This window comes from Oculina patagonica, chromosome 4 (genome assembly GCF_052425735.1).
Source record: "Oculina patagonica isolate OP01 chromosome 4, crgOcupat, whole genome shotgun sequence".
NCBI classification, from domain to species: Eukaryota; Metazoa; Cnidaria; class Anthozoa; order Scleractinia; family Oculinidae; genus Oculina; species Oculina patagonica.
Window position 1 is genome coordinate 19,051,614 of NC_135761.1, and position 21,008 is coordinate 19,072,621.

The window sequence follows — 21,008 nt, forward strand, 5'->3', positions numbered from 1 at the left end:
CTCTCCTTTTCTCTATTTTTAAATCAGTTCAGTAGCGCGTAAAAAAAATTGGCTTACGTTAACTGTGCATGAATATAGCTATAGTTACCAAGGATTTTATTTCGCGACGTTTTACTGAATATTTGCATACTGATGCTACCTATTATCCGTGTTGTGAGACTCGACTAAATTCCAAATCAAATTTAAGGATTTTTTTTATTTTAAGTACTATTCAGGATCAGGCTACCAAAAAAAACATGGGAAACAGAACAATATTCAATTCTCAGTGATATTAGCCCAATTGCGGCTGCAGTAACTCTCAGAAGCCTTCAGAGAAAGATCACTTTTTGTGACGAAAACTCGAGTCTACACTGAATAACCGAGAATTGGCGGCCTACTTCTGCAAGACAGGCATTACCAAAATACTTTTCAAGTGGCGCCTCTACAAAAATTGCCTTTACAATGAAGAATATCTCTCAAACAAACTCTGAAAACGCCAGGACACAGCCTACTTCACTCAACAAAACCGATTATTTTTGTCTCCAACTAACATTTTCGAGTAAGAATTAAAAAGCCGGAAAAACGAAATACGACCTCTACGCGAACTAATATCATCAAAAACTGTACCAAATTCAGTTCTGCCATCTACCGTTCTACTTACTGTAGCTCTAAATGAATTAATTGTTGAGACTTTTCCACAAAAACGTCGAAAAGAATCGCAAATGAGAAGAATTTCGCGATGAAAGAACGTCTTCTAAATCTTCATGAAGATATCGGCCGAGAGTTGTTATGACTTTCACTGCAGATATGAGTGTGAAAATTTTATTAGCATGTTTTAGAAGCAGGAACACGCCAAAAATATTTGAAAAAGAGTCTAGAAAAAAATCTAAATGGAAGTATTTCTGTACCTTGATAAAACCGCAGTCATAAGATAGAGAAGAACTCCTAAAATAATTCATTGAAAGACGCAATTAGAAGCGAACACTCCAATCGATAATTATTAGTACAGGCATCCGTCGGATAGAGTACATAGATTTAGCGCGCTGTAAAGGTTGTTGTTACTGGTTGGTAACATGAAACACGCATACGAGATCGTAGAGTCAGTGGTCGGAGATTATTTGCTTTCAATAGAATGAGAACAGTACCCACTGAGAGAGATTTGGTGCGCGTAGGGGCATCAACCATGTCAGAGTTTACAGATGGTCCACTCAAATGAATATTTGTACTAAACATGGCATGTAATTTCTATAATGTGTTGTTACGAAACTGACTCCTACTAAGGTACCCAGCCTTTTTTCGAATTCTTCGCAAATGCTTAAAGATGCAAAACCATAAACGACCCGCACGTCCATGCAGTCGTCTATAGCGAACAAGAGTTACATTACGACACTTAAGCGAAGAGATTTTCAATTCTCGGTGATATTAGCCAAATTGCGGCTGCAGTTAATCTCAGAATCTCTTAGACGAAGATTGGTTTCCAGCGACGAACGAAAACTCTAGTCTATACAGCGTGAATAGCCGAGAATTGCGAACTATTTCTGCGGGACGCTTATTACAAAAATGCTTTTGTTTGGTGCCTCTACAAAAATGTCCTTTACAATAAATATTATCAGGCATAATAAATTTCAAAGGCGAAAACACAGCTACTACACTAAAAAAAAAACAAATTATTCTTCACTGCCTGACATTTTCGAGCAAGTGCAAGAAGAGCAAGAGCAAGAAGAGCAAAAGAAAACCGAAACCAACGACCTTTATGCGAAAGAAATTATCGCCAAACACTGTACCAAATCCAGTTTTGCCATCGACGACCACTTACAATAGGTCTAGATCATCTTTTGAGAACTGCCTGCTAAAACGTCGAAAAGAGTGGCAAATAAGAATAATTTTTGTGATAAACGAGCAGTCTTCTAAATATTCTAAATCTTCGATTTTTAATGGCATGGGAAAAGTCAATGAGAGAACATTGGTGCATACGACATATTAAAGGAGCGATGCTAAAGCAGCCACAGTGATCATATGAAAAAAGCACTAGAAATGGAAAATAAGAGAACAGCGTTTGATTTTGATGTTTGACTGAAATGACGTGAACTCCTACAGTATAGTCTCCCGTAATTCTACAAGTAAGGGTCTTAACAGAGACGGATTCACTAGTTTATGTAACCATGGTTTAGTTTATTTCCTAAATATCCCACTTCTTTCAATTTAGCAAACGAGAACTACGTTCGCTACACTGAGGGAACAAAAAAAAACAATCAATCGAAATATGGAATTATATATCAAGCTCACAAAATGATGTAGTGATGATTCACAATAATATATTTCACAACAAAATGATTGTAACTTTTTCGCGAAAAGAAACGTTTTCACAACTAGTTGCGAAAAGTAAATGTCGTCGGTTGAATAAAAAAAAAAGCACTGATACATGACATGACTGTTCAATAATAAAGACAATGAAAAAAACAAACAAATCAGTGAGATATAAACACAAAGTCATGAATCTTTTAATGAAAAATATCTGAGATTAGAAAAATAAATTACACTGTTAAAGATTTCCAATCAATAATGGCTGCTCTTCATGAAAATCTTTTCTCAACGGGTGGCTTGTGAGAATTATGCAAACTAAGAAATGACCTGAATGTGATTTCGTTCCCATTATTCTTCCTTTCAACAAACAATTCAAAACCGTCTGTATTGACAAGCACTGCGAACAAAGAGTTTCTAACTCGAATTGCTAAGAAGTTTACAAAAATAAGTGTTCGCTGTAAACTACACAGACAGAACATTCGATCGGGGACTTGCTAGTGGTTAAAAATAACCTATCATCCTACTTTTCTTACTTGAAAACCTCTTCGTGGTCTTTTTTATAAAACGCTTACACGTAATTTTAACTCTGAAAAAACTTTGTTTATTTGTTTGCTTCAACGTAACAGGAACTAAAAATCTTCAATCTTATTGGATAAAACCAAAGCAACTGTCATAAACCTTATCAGTGATGTAATGCTCTATTGTAACAGCTTGACTCATGGTCAACAACAAACTGGTCCGAACACGAACCAAAGTCAACACAAAGGCTGAAAACTCAATTGTACACGTAGCTTACTTATCATTCCTTTACAGTGAGTTGTTCAACAAGTACTTGGAACAGAAAAGCGACCCTTCGAGCTTTGAGGTATGACCAATTTCTCTGTATTTCCTGCTTGTACTTACTAAACGGTTTTCTCAATATCTATTGCCGCTGAAAAACTGAATTTAGACGCCCGTTAAGCCGACAAAATTCGACTACTCGCAAAGAATGTTCCGCGTATCGATTGTGAAGCAACATTATCACTACTTACACAAAATAAGATCGACAACATTCCAGATAAAAGTAAAAATCATTTGACGGTCAAAAACGCCATTTTCTGTAGTTTTGAATTGTTTGTATCCTTCTTTATTCTTCGGTGCTATGGAATTAGTAATTGGGCAAATTCTATTCAGAAAATGCACAAAATTAACGACCTTGTAATGATCAGAGAAATGCACAAAAATTCAGAAAATTAGAATCACCACAGAATAGAAAAAGTCATCGCTAGCTTTTTGAAAAATAAATTTTTAACAAATTAGTTCATATCAAACGCGCCTGGACTAAAACATGACGCTGCTTGAGGAATTTGAATTGATATATATTTTGGTATATTCCAATTTTTTATCGGCTTAGTTTAAAAATTGAGCTACCCGCGAGAGATTTTGAAAGTTTTCCTTTAGGCTGGAGTTAATCTATCTGGTTAGAAAAGCGTCATTGTAATCTTATAATTACATTTGACGATTGCATCAATTGTGAAATTTTTAGTAATATCGTTATCGTCTCTGCTATCTTTTTCCTCAGCAGACCGTGAAGAAGAAATGGCCTTCATTTCGCATAAAGTCTCTGTGATCTCCTTGTTGTCTCTGTTTGCTTTGTCATTGTTGGTTTACTGCGCCAAAGCAAATAACAAATCCAATCAACCATCCTACAAAATAGTAAGTTACATCTCATTGCGTTATGTGTACAGTTCTATTTCTGAAAATAGCAAAACGACATTTCTTTCTAAATATTGATTTAGCTTTGGGCGCAATCAGATGCGACATGGTATGTCATTCACTGTTTGACTTATAAACAGTTTAGCGTGAAAAGAATTAAGGCCTCTTCTAGTGATTATTTCGGCTCCTGTTTTTAACAGACTAAAAGGATTACAATTGATCATCATCATAAATTTTCAAGTTGCCAATAGCCGCATAACACCGCAAACAATTCTAAGCGTTGACAATAATTTGAGCCAACACAAACTAAGGTAAAAGTAGGGAAACGACTCAACTAGACTGGAAAATTGTACTCAGTGCAACTAGCTTAGAATAACAAAGCGCTGTGGCAGAGAAAATAGTAAAAGTGATATCTAAAACCTAAATAACTTACGACACTTTCTTATTCCAACTCAGCAGCCTCCTCCTTTCTATTATGGTGGTGTCCCTGGTATGCACGGCAAGCCTGGGTCTCCTGGGGTACCAGGCCGTGATGGCCGTGATGGCCGTGAAGGAGCCAAAGGTGACCAGGGTAGCCCAGGGAAGACTGGACCCCAGGGACCTCCAGGTCCCAAAGGAACTCCTGGTATCAATGGAAAGGATGGCGCTAAAGGAGAACCTGGAGTCCAGGGTCCTCCCGGCCAAAAGGGGCAGCGTGGAGAAAGTGGAACGAATGGAATCCCTGGGACCCTTGGTGCGATGGCTTATAAAAACTGGAAAGAGTGCGCCTGGACAGGCGGTAATGACAAGGACCACGGTGTGATCAAGGTAAGCTTTTTCAGGAATATACGTTGATCCAACAGGATTTTCGTCATGGAACTCTTTAGCTAGAGCAAGAAAATTAACACAATGTGCAGTTGCGCATCTTCAAAACAGGCATGGAAATAACACAGCAAACTCGCACAAATGCTGGCAAAAATTGTTGTACTGAACAGAATGCGCATTCTAACTATCTTTGCTCCCATCAGAATGAATTATTCATTTATTGAATTTCATTTATTTATCATTATTTTTCACAGGACTGTGTGTTCACCAAGAACTTCTCTGACACATCCCTCAATGTTTACTTTACCGGTGTTCTGAGAGTCCATGGCTGTAACAATTGCTGCAAACGCTGGTATTTCACTTTCAACGGTGCTGAATGTGCAGCTCCCCTGCCAATTGACGGTGTTGTGTACATGGGGACAGCAAGTGGTAAAAATCTTCTCCGTGTCCGCCATTTTGAGGGGCACTGTAACAACATCCACAAAGGCAAGGCGCGCGTGGGATTCTGTGTTGGTAATTGTGCCGGCTACAGAAATTTCGACGCATACACAGGCTGGAATTCAGTGTCCCGGATCTTTGTTGAAGAAGTTCCTAAACCTCAGGCTTAGATGCCGAGAGGAAACGTCTATTCCTGCATAAACGCTTATAATGGGACTATGATCAATTGCTTAATTATATAGCGAATGGTTCGTCTGATTACTGGGTGTGCTTTGTAATTGTTTCACATTTGCAGCTGTTGTCAAATAAAAGGCAGGAAGAGAAAATGTTTGCTTTTCTTTGTGTTTGTTTCTTTCTTTATTTTCTTTTAGTTCTTTATTTTCTCGTACAGCGGACACCAGAGAACGATGTAATAAATGTCTTTATTATATGACTAGCTCCGTGAGCGGTCAAGATGAAAGGAATCCCGTGCTCTGATTGGCTACCCGAGCGGTCAAGATGGAGCCATCTTGACCGCTCGGGATCGCCCGCTGGGTTCCCGCAAGCGAAAAAACGTTTCAGTTCCGTCGACGCTACTACAAAAAGCTTTTCCGTCTTAAACTTGAGCTATGAAACCATTTTCCGAAACAAAACAAATATTTTCTGTCTGTTTCTAGCGAAAGGGAGTCCGATAACAAAGAAATAGGTCTTGAAGCGAACGAGAACAAACTAATTAAACAACAAATGTTAACGAGTTTCGTGAATTTTATTTGCCACAACAACCAGCTAATACAAAAATTAAAACGCAAAGCGACTTGAAGACATGATATCGGTTTTGTTCGGCGGAAAAGGTAGAAATGTCAGTGACATAACTGAAGAATAAAGAATTCGGCAAACTTGTCGTTTGTGTAAATCTTGATGGAGATCTTGATGGAAGAAAGCGGACGGCACGGCGAACCAGGCACTGTAAGCTTTTAAAACATCTTTTCACCGAAGCCGGTCTCCAATGCTCACGTCGAATAAGGTCGGGTCGAACATTTAAATCAATGATGTAGGAAAGTTCAAGCTTTTCCCGTAGATTTCCAAAGTCCCAAACACTTTCAACAATCACAATTTCAATATTCAGCTTGTGTAACCGTGACGGCAGGTTAAAGAAGCGAGCAAATACTCTGCAAAACGTCCAATAATCAAAAGCTGGCGGCCAGATGGAATGGACATTCTTGTTTTAAGGCTTCAAATTCAACGTTGATTCGCAATTTAAGCCATTTAAATATTCTTTAGGGGGTCAAAAAGAGGTGAATTTCGCTGTTGTCGCATCGTTTTACTTTGTCTCGATTCATTCAAGAATTTGACAGTCACTCGTTAAACTTTTAAACCAATGAAATGATTTTAGCGTGCGCCATTGAATGTGCATGCAACTGGCTTCCTTTTCAGTACTCGAAAAAAGTCATATAATAAATCCTTTATTGACCAAGCTTGTCCAGTCAAGAAGGCAGGATATTGGCCTCGTTCTTTTTTTGCGTGGTTATGGACCGAGACGAAGTCGAGGTCCATAACCACGCAAAAAAAGAACTTGGCCAATATCCTGCCATCTTGACCTCACGCTTGGTCAATAACCCATATACATTGTAACGCAAAAAAAAACAGCCAGAAAATAAGAGAAATAGTTAAATAGCCAAAAAAAGAATGGAACACAAACAAAATGCTTAATTGAAAAGTTAATATCAAGTAAGCTCGCTGACGATCAACGAAGCACAAAAATACGAGATTCAATATTGAAAGGTGCCACCAAGCCAACAAACACTCAACTTCAGTCCAAACCCACGCATCAATACCAAAACTCAAACCGTGACTTAAAGGTCAAATGAACAGAAATTTCAAAATGCCATTTACAACCAAACGCTAAAACTGCCCATTATTGAATAAAATTAAGAACAATTTTTGCTTTCCGAGCCTCAAAGCGTAAATAACAGCAAAAAAATACAAAGATTTCCGAAGGCTTCACGAAAACGTTTTTGAATGACTGCGCAGTGAAATGCAAGGAATGGAACGAGTTTTCGACGTCATAATTGGTGTTTTTGAAGACGACCGCAGACCGATTCCACCACAGGCTTACCATCCTATGTTTGTGAGGACACAGCATGCCCATATGAATATTCAAATTTCTTCACTAATTGCTATTGTAAATATTTAAGCTTTCTAAAATCGGCTTTTACGACTCGTATTTGTAATAAAATAAAGTAGAAACATTTTCGCATTGTTTAGGTTTGTTTTTATGCCGTTTTCTTGGCGAATTGTAGCGCGCGAGAGCTGTTTTGGGAGTTTAAGTTTTCGACTCGTGTACTGAATACAAATATTTACACAAGGCATGCAACTTCCACATCGAAGAATCCGGTACCGCCTATGGAATGTAGCCGAAAAATCAAATTTCCTCGACTCGCTTTTATCGGAGATCCCGGTCCTCGAAAGAACAGTCTTCGAACTATAGTCTGGCCTAATTTGAGTGCGATCGGTTCGCCCCGTTGCTCTTTTAAACTAGCTGGAATATCAAATTAGGTCGTAAATTTGCCGATTTACAATGATCTGTACCACCTCTTTGGACAATTTATGCAATATACGCTGAAATTGGTCAAAATTACTACCTATGCTCTCCCCAGAAAGCAAAACGTGTTTCACTGCAAAAGTCCTCTGGGGTAACCCAAAGAAATATTGCTCGGAAATCACGACGGCAAAGCCGAAGACAACGTGAACTGGAAATTTAATTTGCACCTCGACTTCTTATTTTTTGTATTATATAAAAATTTTCTGACACTCAGATTCGATAGTTTACTCAACAAAATTCACGTTATAGCGAGTACACATAAGTTTCCCAGTTCACGTTGTCTTCGGCTTTGCCGTCGTGATTTCCGAGCAATATTTCTTCGGGGTACCCCAGAGGACTTTTGCAGTGAAACACGTTTTGCTTTCTGGGGAGAGCATAGGTAGTAATTTTGACCAATTTCAGCGTATATTGCATAAATTGTCCAAAGAGGTGGTACAGATCATTGTAAATCGGCAAATTTACGACCTAATTTGATATTCCAGCTAGTTTAAAAGAGCAACGGGGCGAACCGATCGCACTCAAATTAGGCCAGACTATAGTTCGAAGACTGTTCTTTCGAGGACCGGGATCTCCGATAAAAGCGAGTCGAGGAAATTTGATTTTTCGGCTACATTCCATAGGCGGTACCGGATTCTTCGATGTGGAAGTTGCATGCCTTGTGTAAATATTTGTATTCAGTACACGAGTCGAAAACTTAAACTCCCAAAACAGCTCTCGCGCGCTACAAATCGCCAAGAAAACGGCATAAAAACAAACCTAAACAATGCGAAAATGTTTCTACTTTATTTTATTACAAATACGAGTCGTAAAAGCCGATTTTAGAAAGCTTAAATATTTACAATAGCAATTAGTGAAGAAATTTGAATATTCATATGGGCATGCTGTGTCCTCACAAACATAGGATGGTAAGCCTGTGATTCCACAGACCGCACCGACGGCAACGTCAACGACAACGTCTGGTGGAAAATAAATTTATATTTTACTTGAGAATCTCGAACTTTCCGGACGTATTCTGCTTATACTTTTGCTTTAAGAACTAGCTCCCGCTGAATATTCAAAGAGATCGTTTAACCCTAAATAGAAAAACCAAATATTAGCCGTCGTGGCTGACGTTGTCCAAAATACGTTGAATTTCGTCACTTCATGTTCTTGTTCGGCAGAGAACGGCTCTGAAGTGTACCAAGATTCAAAACGCACGTGCATAGTTAACGCATGTGCAGATAATTCTGCTCATTAACGTAAAATGCTAATGAGAAGAACAATAGAGATTCCTGATTTTTTTTCATACCGGCGTGCATTCTACCTATGTCTCACATGATTATGCAAACGACAGCAAACAAAAATTTAAGGTTTTTTGAGCTTCAGCTATTTTATTTTAAAAAATGTGCGTCTCTGAACAACAACCAACAATCAATCAACTGAAAAACGGCCGAACAGAACAAAATAACTGCTTGAAATGTCACTAAACACATTTAGTTAAATTCAAACATGCGGTCTGCGGAATCGGTCTGCGGTCGTCTTCAAAAACACCAATTATGACGTCACAAGTTTTTATTTCCGACACTTTTTCGAGCACTCTACGATTATGAAGGCCCAAAAAAGCATTTTTCAACTTGTAATATCTCTGCGATGCAATGTCCCATCACTTTGAAACTTCGGGATATTTTTGGGGCTCTTAATAAACAGATGGGAAAAAATTAAAAAAATAAAAATTTCTGTTCATTTGACCTTTAATTCCATAGAAAAGCTTTGGAATGTCACTTAGACAAGGAGTACTACTGAGAGAATCTCACAAAACTAGGGTTCTTAAATAAGGATTTCTGCACTTTTTCACTTGGGACGACGAGATAGAAAGATATATTTAGACCCTGACTCATGATTTTCTTGAAACACACTCTAAGAACAACTCCTTCGTGTTCTTAAACACTTTGCCTGTTTATTTGCCTCAATTTAAAAATTCCTTTTCCCACTGGATGAGTAAAAAAAATTTGTACAACATTTCATTTAGATGACGTCATCAAAATCGTGGAGTAAATTCTATTAATTCAAGGATTTTGGCTTCTACGTTTTACAGGCTCTTTTCTAGCCCTAAATTTTAAGACACAGTGGATACATTACATGGATTTGAAATTAACCAAAGAAAATTGTGAACTACGTATGTGGTGTTAAAAATAGTTGGAGCTTACTATAAAACGTTTTCGAGATCGCAAAAATTAAAAGCTGAAAAACGTAAAGGTTTACAATAGTTTCCATGACACAGTTAAGTTTTAGGATGATTGTTAATTCTAACTATTGTGAAGGGCTTTTTCTTGCATGTATGACAGCACTGCGTGACTTGAAATGCAAACATTTTGAAAGAGGAATGCTTTGCTCCAGCTTAGTCCCTTGCCGTTCTGGGCCAAGGGAGTCTAGAGGTTGGTCTACGCTCCATCGTGACCGGGTATCATCTCCAGCATTATGTCAAACCAGCCCAAGAATTATAATATTAAGACAAAACACGAAACTACTCGCGTGTCTTGGTTAATATAAATTACGAATATGCGTCTACTGAAGGCACATAAGACTGCAGTATTTATACGATCAAAATGGGCCACCAGCGGTTCGATAAAGCAAAAAAGAACTTTACGCGATACGCTTCTAAACTGTAGCACAACTGTCGCCCGACTGCATTAACAGACTTGAATATTTCCTTTTAAGTCTCTTTACTTGTTATTTCGCGCTACAAACAATGACATTCAAACTTATGTACGTTCTGGTACTACCGTGTCTACGCGCTGATGTGAAATCGTACCCCCTCTACTTCAAATCGAAAGGAAAACAGACAACAAAGAAGATCAATAGAGTTTGGCTTATCAACCGGTTGAAGAGGGTAATAAGCCGGGCTATGAGCTGTGCCACCTATTGCCCCTTCTACACGCCGTTTATGGCTATGATACCACCACACAGTTATATGGGGTTGGCAAAGGATCAGATACTTCGCAAGTTGAGCAATGATCTTCACCAGACGATCCTTCAGGAGAAAAAAATGTTGAAAGTGACCACCAAGCCAACAAACACTCAGCTTCATCCAAACTCACGCATCTATACCGAAACTAAAACTTTGAAGTGCAAAGAAGCCATAACTCCATGGCAAAGCTCTGGAATGTCAGTTAGACAAGGAATATTACTAAGAAAATCTCACAAAAGTAGGGTTCTTAAATAAGGACTTCTGTACTTTTTCACTTGGGACGAGATAAAACGATATATTTACACCCTGAATCATGGTTTTCTTGAAACACTAAGAACAACGCCTCAATTTTATAAATTCCTTTTCCAGTTGGATGAGTAAAAAGAATTTGTTCAACATTTTATTTAGATGATCTCATCAAAATCATGCAGTAAATGATTTCCATTTCAGAAACTATTTTATTGCCCCAAATTTATATTTAAGAAGAAGACACAGTGGATTCATTAGACGATACACCAGACGATCCTTTAGGAGAAAAAATGTTGCTTCTGACGATAGATATAGCCTTTTGCTGCCTGTCTGGAGGTCGACCTGGTGAAGGTTTAGAAGCGCTGCGCTTCAGGCGTTTTTTGCGAGAAGATAGCTGCCAACATTTTCGATATTTAGGCCAAGGACTCTGGAGCAAGTCAGCAAATAAACAAAGATCGGCTGTCAGTTTCAAGCAGTTTAATACCCAGATACGCAGGCGTTATTTCCGAGTAACATCTTAGATAGATATAGTGGCTGCTATCTTTGCATTTCATGATTTTATTGTTTTCTTACAGGATTTTTCTGTATATCATTTGTAAATTGCTTTCAGAATTATTTTATTTATTATCCGTTTCTATTTCGATTTTCTATTCATTTTAGGTAGTTTTAGTTAGGTGTCCCCTATTAGCATGTGGTGATTCTTTACTGCTAGATGTACTTGACACAGTAATAAAGTCATTATTATTATTTATCAACGACGGTACAGTACAAGTTCAGAGTCTTCTCCTACTGCTGCAACCGCGCGCTACCACAGTGCTGGAGGCTATATACAAGTGCAACAGTGGATGAGAAAGGGGAGAAATGAAATCCAAAAGACTGGTGATGGCTACGAGTTCACTGATCTACTTCCTGCTCCTGACAAATTTGTCAGATGTACTATGTATATGTAAGAAAGGATGCAACAATCGGTGGTACAGCTGTAGGAAATTGGAATTCTCTGTTCATTTGCGTGAAGCGAGTGCAGAGGTTTTAACTACACCAACTCAGGCACGGAGCTTTCCAACCGAATTTTGTCTTAAATGTGGAGAAACACCCAATCCTTTCGATAACAAAACACCAAACAAGAATTGAGCTCAAAGGCTACTTTTTGCTCTCTTGTACAATGTGTTTAACAATTTTCTTGCTGCAGTCAAGCCTAATCATTCGCACCTACACTCCAAATTCCCCATAAACTGTACAATATTCAGTTAGTGGCACATCATTGCACTTAAACTTGCGCTGTGCGATAGTGCACCACTAGCATGTGACTTTATGCCTGGACACTGTGAATGGCCCCTTACTGAATTCATTCAAAGAATTCCAACTCTTTTGGCTCCCATTGAATCCAAGTGTATCGAAAGGGAGTTGTGGTATCATTTTTTTAGATTTTATGAAATCACTCTCCTAGGTTGAGTTGAATAAAAAGGTTATTGATATACAATTCCAATAATCCCAGTGAATCATAAATACCTTTAACCGCTGTATGCATCTATATTTCTGAAGAAAGCCAGTGAAACATCAATCGACGAACAGTTCTGCGGAAATTCAACTTTAGCGCCAATAAAACTTTTAAGGAATCCAAATTATACAGTTAAGACATATTTTTCACAGTACAATGTTTTCGGGGCTTAATTCATCTAGTCGGCCTATATTCCTTTAAGCGATCGTTTGTTTGCTTGACTCGAGCAAAGTCCTAGGAACAAGTTATACATTCTTGTCCCCAGAGCCGCTTGTCCTTCTTAGCCGGCTGAGCCTGTGCACGAGAAACAAGTTGTCTGGGAACACATGATTTGAATGGCTCGATTTTAACAAAAGGAGATTCAAATCTGGCCAATCAAATCAACCGTTTTAAACTCTCCTATAACAAGGAGATTTAAGTTAATTTAGTTGGCTGTCACTTTTGTAAAAATCCAGCCAATCAAATCATGTGTCCCTAGAGCCACTCGTTTCTCGTTCACAGGAGTGGCTCTGGGGACGAGGATGCAAGTTATAACGTAACGCAAGTGTACATGACGTCACGAGTTAGTGGGAAGAATGCGCCTGGGTACTAGGCTGCAGGTGGCTGCTGAAAAAAATCATTAGATTAACGAAATAGTGTAAATCAGTCTTACTTTGCAATATGATAAAAATACTTCAATCATTCACAGAACGGTGCTATGTGAATAGGTGGTACAACGCAAGGAAATGGAGCACAGTGGAGCAATGGTAACCTAAACTCAAAACTTAAAACACCACTCATGATAAACACGTCTAGGCTAATGACTTTTCACATGACTGTGAATAATTTCGTGTGTAGTTGAAAGATTATGATATTAGAGCAGAAGAAAGACACAAGATAAGAAAGATAAAACGCATAGAAACAGGTTCCGACACAAATTGAGAACATAAGTAAACGTCTACCAAGTGAATTTAAAATCATTGATAATCTTGGGCCAGTCGAAAGTTTCACCCTTCAATTTCTCGCGCAATTAAAAACAAACAGCGAAATTTAATTAGCATTTCGTGATTACCAGTTTATTAGACTTTAACTTATTACTTACTTATCGACCTTATCCTCATCGGGCCCACGAGGACTCTTGAAGAATGAGACAATCTTATTAGACAGTATTAAATTCCTGCCAGATCCCGTCACAGTACTATACATACCACTAGATCGTAAACGGCCTATTTCGGACAAAGGACAGGTTAATGTCATTTTATTAGAAATGGTTTCTTCATACTGTATAAATCTTGATATCGGCAAAGAAATGTAACAGTTGTGATACATGTTTACCGCGTGTATATGAAATGACGAGCACGCGACTTAAAAAGTATAAAAGCGAACTAGGCTCTTAGGCCCGGTTCAGACGCCGATCTTTTCATGAGCCGAACCTAATTCCTTGAATTAAGTACATGAAAAGATCGGCGTCTGAATCAAATTAGAACGGCTATTTCAATTTAGAACGGCTCACGCGTTCTTCCCGCCTGGCTTGGCCGAGAATTTCGCCTGTGGAACGCCTTTGGAACGGCTTTGATTCAGACGCCGTACTTTTCATGTGCCGATCCTAATTCATAAATTATTATAATGTATTTTGACAACTTTGACTGGTTTTATTGGAACTGTATTAGGAACGGCCTCGGAACGGCCAAAAAGTACAGAGTCTGAATCAAGAGGCGTACTTTTGTCAATTTGGTTCGGTCCAAATTCGAATTGACTCAACAACAACTTTATTTCCAAAAAGTACCTACATACAATGCTTTGAAAAAGAAAAATATATCTATAATTAAAACAGAATATGGTAACAACACTCAGAAAAATTGAGTTCTTCTCATTAAAAGTACGGCGTCTGAACCGGGCCTTAGTGATTAATTGTAAGAAAGCAAGCAAGTTTCGGTTCTATTGTCCCTATTTAGTGTACACTACAGTATATAACACTGAGCGGCCTGTCTAGCAGACGATCGTCAGCGAACGCTCAGTGATCGTGAAATGATAAATTCAAAAATCTTACCCATCGGCCAAAATAACTTTCCTTGAGCAATAACAGCGATTATATGGAGAACAGAAACAGGAGAGTAGCTTTCTGATGTTCCACTCATAACTCCATCTCAATCATTTATGTTAATCTTAGAGGGACAGCTCTACCACAAAAAGCAAAAAATATTTACAGAATATATACGATGACCGTGATCATTGCAATTGGCCAGAGTCGTGAAGCCATACAATTGTTCGTAAAATAAAACGTTTTTTATAAACAATTAGGAAACACGTAAAATAAACATTGCAACAACTCACTACGTTAAAAAAATGTATGGAAAAAACACGTACAACTGTATCTGATGACATGTTTATAAATGCAAATATAGAAAAAACTTCAGAAACCAAACAAACCCGTGGGACTGAACAATCATTAGCAATTAAGCCCAAAGAATCGATTATCTTGAAATGTCAATTCTTTGCTAAAGTTAAAACATCTATATAAACTTTATGGCACTTTAGGACTAACCCTTTTTTCATGCAAAGATACTCTTACGACAAGTAAGCAAAGTTAAGAATACGCTAAGTACGATTTATATTTCGCTTTTGACAAACAAGTCAAAATCGTTTGTGTTGACTGGCATGCCAAAACAAGAGCGCTAGCTCTAAGCTGAAATCCACACAAAAAGAAAACCGAAGTTACTTTAAAGTGCACAAACATAGTTTGTTAGAAAAAAAAGGATCAAAGAAAGTCTTAAGCGTTGTCTCGGATTTTGGTGATAGAGGGAGGGATAAATGAGATTTCACCGGGTTCAGTTTTTTATATTAATTCGTCCTACACATCACAGTAGCTTATTATTCTGCTAAATTGTTATCGTTCGGCTATATACTTCAATCATGTTTTCGTTCAGTTTCAAGTTTCATTGCTCGGCCTTTTTCTTGTGATCAAAACTATACTAGTTCAGCAGCTCGTAAAAAATGGCTTGAGTTAATGGCTGCGGTCACGTCTAGACTGCTAACTATAGTTAGGACGGCGTTAACTATAGTTAGCTATTTCGGTAATGTGACCGCTACTTTGTTCGCCCTAACTATAGTTAGAAAATTTACGCCTCGCTGATCCAAAACAATACACACTAACTATAGTTATACCCAAGCAAGGTTCATGGTTAGTCTTAAGTTTACAAACGAAAAGCCAATCAGAATGCGACAATTCTTTTCGCACGTGCGAGATGAACATAAATATGCAAAACAAAGCGTCAAGAGAAGGAAAACAAGAAAAACAACATGCCAAGAAATTACATATCATCAATGACCAGAAGTAAAGCTTGAATTCTTCGGTTTCTAGCATCCTTACTTCATTTTATGTTCTTCAACGCCGAAATGCCGTGCAAAAATAGAAAAAAATAGAGGAACAACTGGACACAGATCAACAACAAGGGCTGTCATGAACTAATTTAACTACCAAATTATTCACAACCTAATCAGAACTAACTATAGTTAACTGCATTGGTGTGACCGCAAAGACGACAGAAAGCACTAACTATAGTTAGGTATGACGTCACGTAACTTGAGATTAACTATAGTTAAACTTTAGTTACGTCGTAGATGTGACCGCAGCCAATAATACTTTCACCCTAACAAATACCTGGCATGCACGCAGCTATGGCGTAGCTATACATTGAAGAATATTTCTCAAACCAACTGAAAACTTTTAAACACACTGAGCTAACCACACTCAACACGAGAACCAATTATTTTTGTTACTGTCTAACATTTTTGAGTAAACATAAAAATAAAAATAAAACCGAAATACGACCTAACGCGAGCTAACATCGGTGAAATCCAGTTCTGCCATCCAGCATTCTAATTACAATAGGTCGAAATAAATTGTTGTGAAAATTTAAATTAATATCGTCGGTTGCCAAACCGTAGGATAATATGACATGTTTAATAATAAATACAATGCACTGAACTAAACAAACCCGCGGTCAGATATGAACACTGAAAAACGGCAAGCCATGAACCTTTAATGAAAAATATCTAATATCAGTAAAAGGAATAATGATTTCTACTCTTTAAGAAAATCTTTTTTTCAATCAAGTGGGCTTTGCCTTGTGGCAATTTAGCAAACTGAGAGACGACGTGGATGTGAATTATTTTTATTTTATTTTTCCTTTACGCAAACAAGTCAAAATCGTCTGTATCAACATAGAGCCGGCTTTGTAACCAAGTGTTGCCAACTGATCAAATGATTCTTCAGGCATGAAGCAATGTAACTGCTCTTTTAAATTCAAACACAGAATAGTAAACTGATAGATAATTGATTGTAAAAAGTTTTAAAACATATCATACTAGAAAAACTCTTCGCGGTCTTGTGTAAAAAGCAACTCGTAATTGCAGCTCTGAAAAAAACTTTATGTTTCTTTGGTACAACGTAACAGCAACTCAAAATCTTCATTCTTATTGGATAAAGACAAAGCAACTGTCATAAAAATAATCATAGATGTAATGTTCTGTTGAAACAGCTTGACTCATGGTCAACAACAAACTGGTCCGAACACGAACCAAAGTCAACACAAAGGCTGAAAACTCAATTGTACACGTAGCTTACTTATCATTCCTTTACAGTGAGTTGTTCAACAGGTACTTGGAACAGAAAAGCGACCCTTCGAGCTTTGAGGTATGATCATTTTCTCTCTATTTCCTTCTCGTGCTTGTATTCTCAATATCTATCGCCAGTGAACAATTTAATTCAGACGCCTGTTTAACCGTCAAAATTCAACCTTTTTACACTGAATGTTTCGCGTACAAATTTTATAGCAGCATTCTCACTGCCCTGCTGATAGAAGTCATAGATAACAAATACGAAATAAAGTTGCGAAATTTGTCGTACCTTGTTATAGGAAATTAACGCTTCATGAAATTAACGCGAATTTCAAAAATTCGCGTTAATTTAAGTCGCGTTAATTTTTGTTAACGTTAATTTCCGCGCCGTTAATTAAGTGGAGCGTTAATTTCCGCGACCTTAATTTCCATTATTTTGGCCCCAATTTCTCGATACAGTCTAGATATTCTTATCTCATAGGAAAAAGCATTATTTCATCAGAGTGGACGCTCGAAGCGCTCAGATTCCTTCGCTTAACTCATACGTTTGGGTTTAGTATCACGAACATTGTTTCCTTCTCAGATTATACGCCTAGTGTTGAAATAAGCTTGTTCCTGTTGTTTTGACAAGTGTTTTTCTTTGTGTACGTCGCGTTAATTTCCTTCATTTTGAAATTAACCGTCTTTTTCGCGTTAATTTCCTTTATTGGGAAGAAATTTTTCCTTCGATTCGCGTTAATTTAAGTCGGGTTAATTTCAAATACCTTAATTTACACAAGCGTTAATTTCCTATAATAAGGTAATTTCGTTTTGCTAACTCTCACCATAGCAAATCGTGAAGACGAAATGGCCATCATTTCGCATAAAGTCTCTGTGATCTCCTTGTTGTCTCTGTTTGCGATGTCATTGTTGGTTTACTGCGCCACAGCAAATAACAAAACCAATCAACCATCCTACAAAACGGTAAGTGACATCTTATTGCGTTAGGAGTCAATGTTTATTGCTGAAAATAGCAAAACGACATTTCTTTCCAAATATTGATTTAACTATGGGCGAAATCAGATGCGACATTGAATATCATTCACTGCCATGACTTATAAACAGTCTGGCGCGAAAAGATAAAGAACTTCTCTGATGATCAATTCGGCTCATCTTTTAAACAAACTAACAATGCTTTCAGGCTTACAATTGTATCATTGTCATCAAATTGTTTTGTCGCCAGTCAACACATAAGACCGCAAAACATTGTATGCTTTGACAATAATTTCAGCCAAACTAGCGTACAACCGACTCAGCTACAGAAAACACTCAAAATCGATGAGCAATATTTTAGAGGCCAGAACATTTGCGCCCCAGGAAGATAAATAGCATATTTCTTGGCAAATAATTTTTTTTCCAAAATCCACAGAAACATGACTTGATATATCCACAATATTGTGTGACAAGGTTGATTTTTGTTAGCAAAGTGCAGTAAATTGTATTTCTAGACTGGAAAAAAATTGGACTGTGCGCAACTAGCTTTGAATTATAAAGCACCGAGGCAGGGGCAATGGTAAAAGCGATATTTATGTCTATAACGTCCAAGCCTAAAAAACTCATAACACTTTTCTTATTCCAACCCAGCAAACTCCTCCTTTCTGTTACGGTGGTATCCCTGGTATGCACGGAAAGCCTGGGTCCCCTGGGGCACCAGGCCGTGATGGCCGTGATGGTCGTGAAGGAGCCAAAGGTGACCAGGGTAGCCTAGGGAAGACTGGACCCCAGGGACCTCCAGGACCCAAAGGAACCCCTGGAGTCCAGGGTCCTCCCGGTCAAAAGGGGCAGCGTGGAGAGAGTGGAACGAGTGGAATGCCTGGGACTCCTGGTGCAATGTCTCATAAGAACTGGAAAGAGTGCGTGTGGAGAGGTAGTGATGACAGGGACCACGGTCTGATCAAGGTGAGCTTTTAAAGCAATAAAACTTTGCATAAATAAAACTTTGCATGGAAAGAAAACTTTACATGAACACATGCACAAATTTTGACAAAACTGATAAACCGAACTTGAAATTGAGTAGAGATGATTTTTTTTTCTTACTTGAACTTTGGCCCGACTTCTACTAAATGATCAATCAATATTTTTTCACAGGACTGTGTGTTCACCAAGAACTTCTCTGACACATCCCTCCACGTTTACTTTACTGGTGTTTTTAGAATCGCTGCCTGCACCTCTTGCTGCAAACGCTGGTACTTCACTTTCAATGGTGCTGAATGTGCAGCTCCCCTGCCAATTGACGGAGTTGTGGCCCTGGCTATAAAGGCTGAAAATCCTCTACGTGTCCGCCATATTGAGGGGCACTGTAACAACATCCACAAAGGCAAGGTGCGCGTGGGATTCTGGGTCGGTAATTGTGTCGGATATGGAAATGCAGACGCATACACAGGCTGGCATTCAGTGTCCCGGATCTTTGTTGAAGAAGTTCCTAAACCTCAGGCTTAGCTCTCGAGAGGAAACTTCGGTTCCTGCATAAACGCTTATAATGTGCATGACTGTGATAAGTAACTTGGTTAATTAACGGGTGGTTCGTTTGATTTCTCGGTGTGCTTTGTAATTGTTTTACATTTGCAGCTGCTGTTAAATAAAAAGCAGGAAGGTTGACAACTTGAAGAAATGGTTTCTTTTGTGACTTTCTTTTTTATTTGTTTGCTTATTCTCTTCTAGTTATTTCTTTCCTTGTACGAATGCCGGCTCTAGAAAGCGGTGCAATGTTTTGTTTACAATTGTAAAAAAACTGAAACAACAGAAATAGAGAACTAGCCAGGGAACAATTAAACACAAACAAAATGCTCAGTCCAAAACTCAATATCAAGTAAGCTCGCTGGCGATAAACAAAGCAAAACAAAATACGAGTTTTCAATTTTGAAGTAACCACCAAGCACACATCCAAACCCAAGCATCAAAACCCAAAACTTAAACTATGAACTCAAGTGCAAAAGAGCCTTAACTCCGTAGTAAAGCTACAGTGTTGTTTTGGAAAGTCAACTTACACCAGGAGTACTACCGAGGGAATCCGTTACAAAAAGACTGAGGTTCTTAAATAAGCTCTGCCCTTATTAACCTGGGACGACGAGGTAAAAAGATATCTTGGACCCTTACTCACGATACGATTTTTTCCAAAACACATTCTGAGAATACCGCCTTCGTGTTTAAAACCACTTCGCCAGTTTATTTGCGATGTGAAACTCACATCACAAAGAGCAATCAGTGTACGTCCATACCCTCCAATTCGAATTTTTCGCTGAATTTGATTTGGTATCCCACATCAATGCTCCCGATCTGAACGGTTAACGTTTTGAGAGAAGGGGGAAAGCCACGAGCCATGCGGCCCACACTGCTGGAACAAATAATCATTTGGAGGTGGGGGTGGGGAGCTTTTGCCCCGAGTAAAGCCAGACAAGCTACCTGCTTTCCAAATGTTTCTCTTTTCGTCTGTAAAGAGCATTCCACGTTAACAGATCATAAAGTCAATGTCTTAAAAGCAAATCACGACGAGTAATAGATTTGTATACACTTTTTATGACCGCCTACACAAACTTAAACAAGGAACATAAACATCGAATGAAGGTGAGCGTTTTTTGGGACAGGGAGGTAAATCTCCCTCCTCCCTACTTTTTGCGCCAATTTCTCCCTCCTCCCTACTTTTTGCGCCAATTACTCCCTCCTCCCTACTTTTTGCGCCAATTTCTCCCTCCTCCCTACTTTTTGAGCTAAAATTTTTCCCTCCTTCCTATTTTTTAGCCAAAATTTCTCCCTCCTCCCTAATTTTTTGGCCATTTCTCCCTCCTCCCTATTCTGTACCTCCACCCCTCTCTTTGTGCCCACCGTGAAATGAACAGTAAAGGCCGTAGACGGAATTAAGTGAACAGTTTACCCAA

General features: G+C 38.4%; 2 protein-coding genes across 5 annotated transcripts in view; one reads left to right on the plus strand and one right to left on the minus strand.

Annotated features, from left to right (window-relative positions):
- LOC144648214 (uncharacterized) overlaps positions 1-19,718 on the plus strand; it is an 82,462-nt gene extending 62,744 nt beyond the window's left edge. Inside the window, exons 2-5 of the mRNA XM_078507832.1 lie at positions 4,435-4,785; positions 5,037-5,384; positions 18,718-19,032; positions 19,222-19,718. Of these exons, the coding sequence (XP_078363958.1) occupies positions 4,435-4,785; positions 5,037-5,384; positions 18,718-19,032; positions 19,222-19,572 (1,365 nt within the window). The 3' untranslated portion in view covers positions 19,573-19,718. The remainder of the gene's footprint in view (positions 1-4,434; positions 4,786-5,036; positions 5,385-18,717; positions 19,033-19,221) is intronic.
- LOC144651835 (uncharacterized) overlaps positions 1-21,008 on the minus strand; it is a 216,332-nt gene that overhangs the window by 170,845 nt on the left and 24,479 nt on the right. The window lies entirely within an intron of this gene.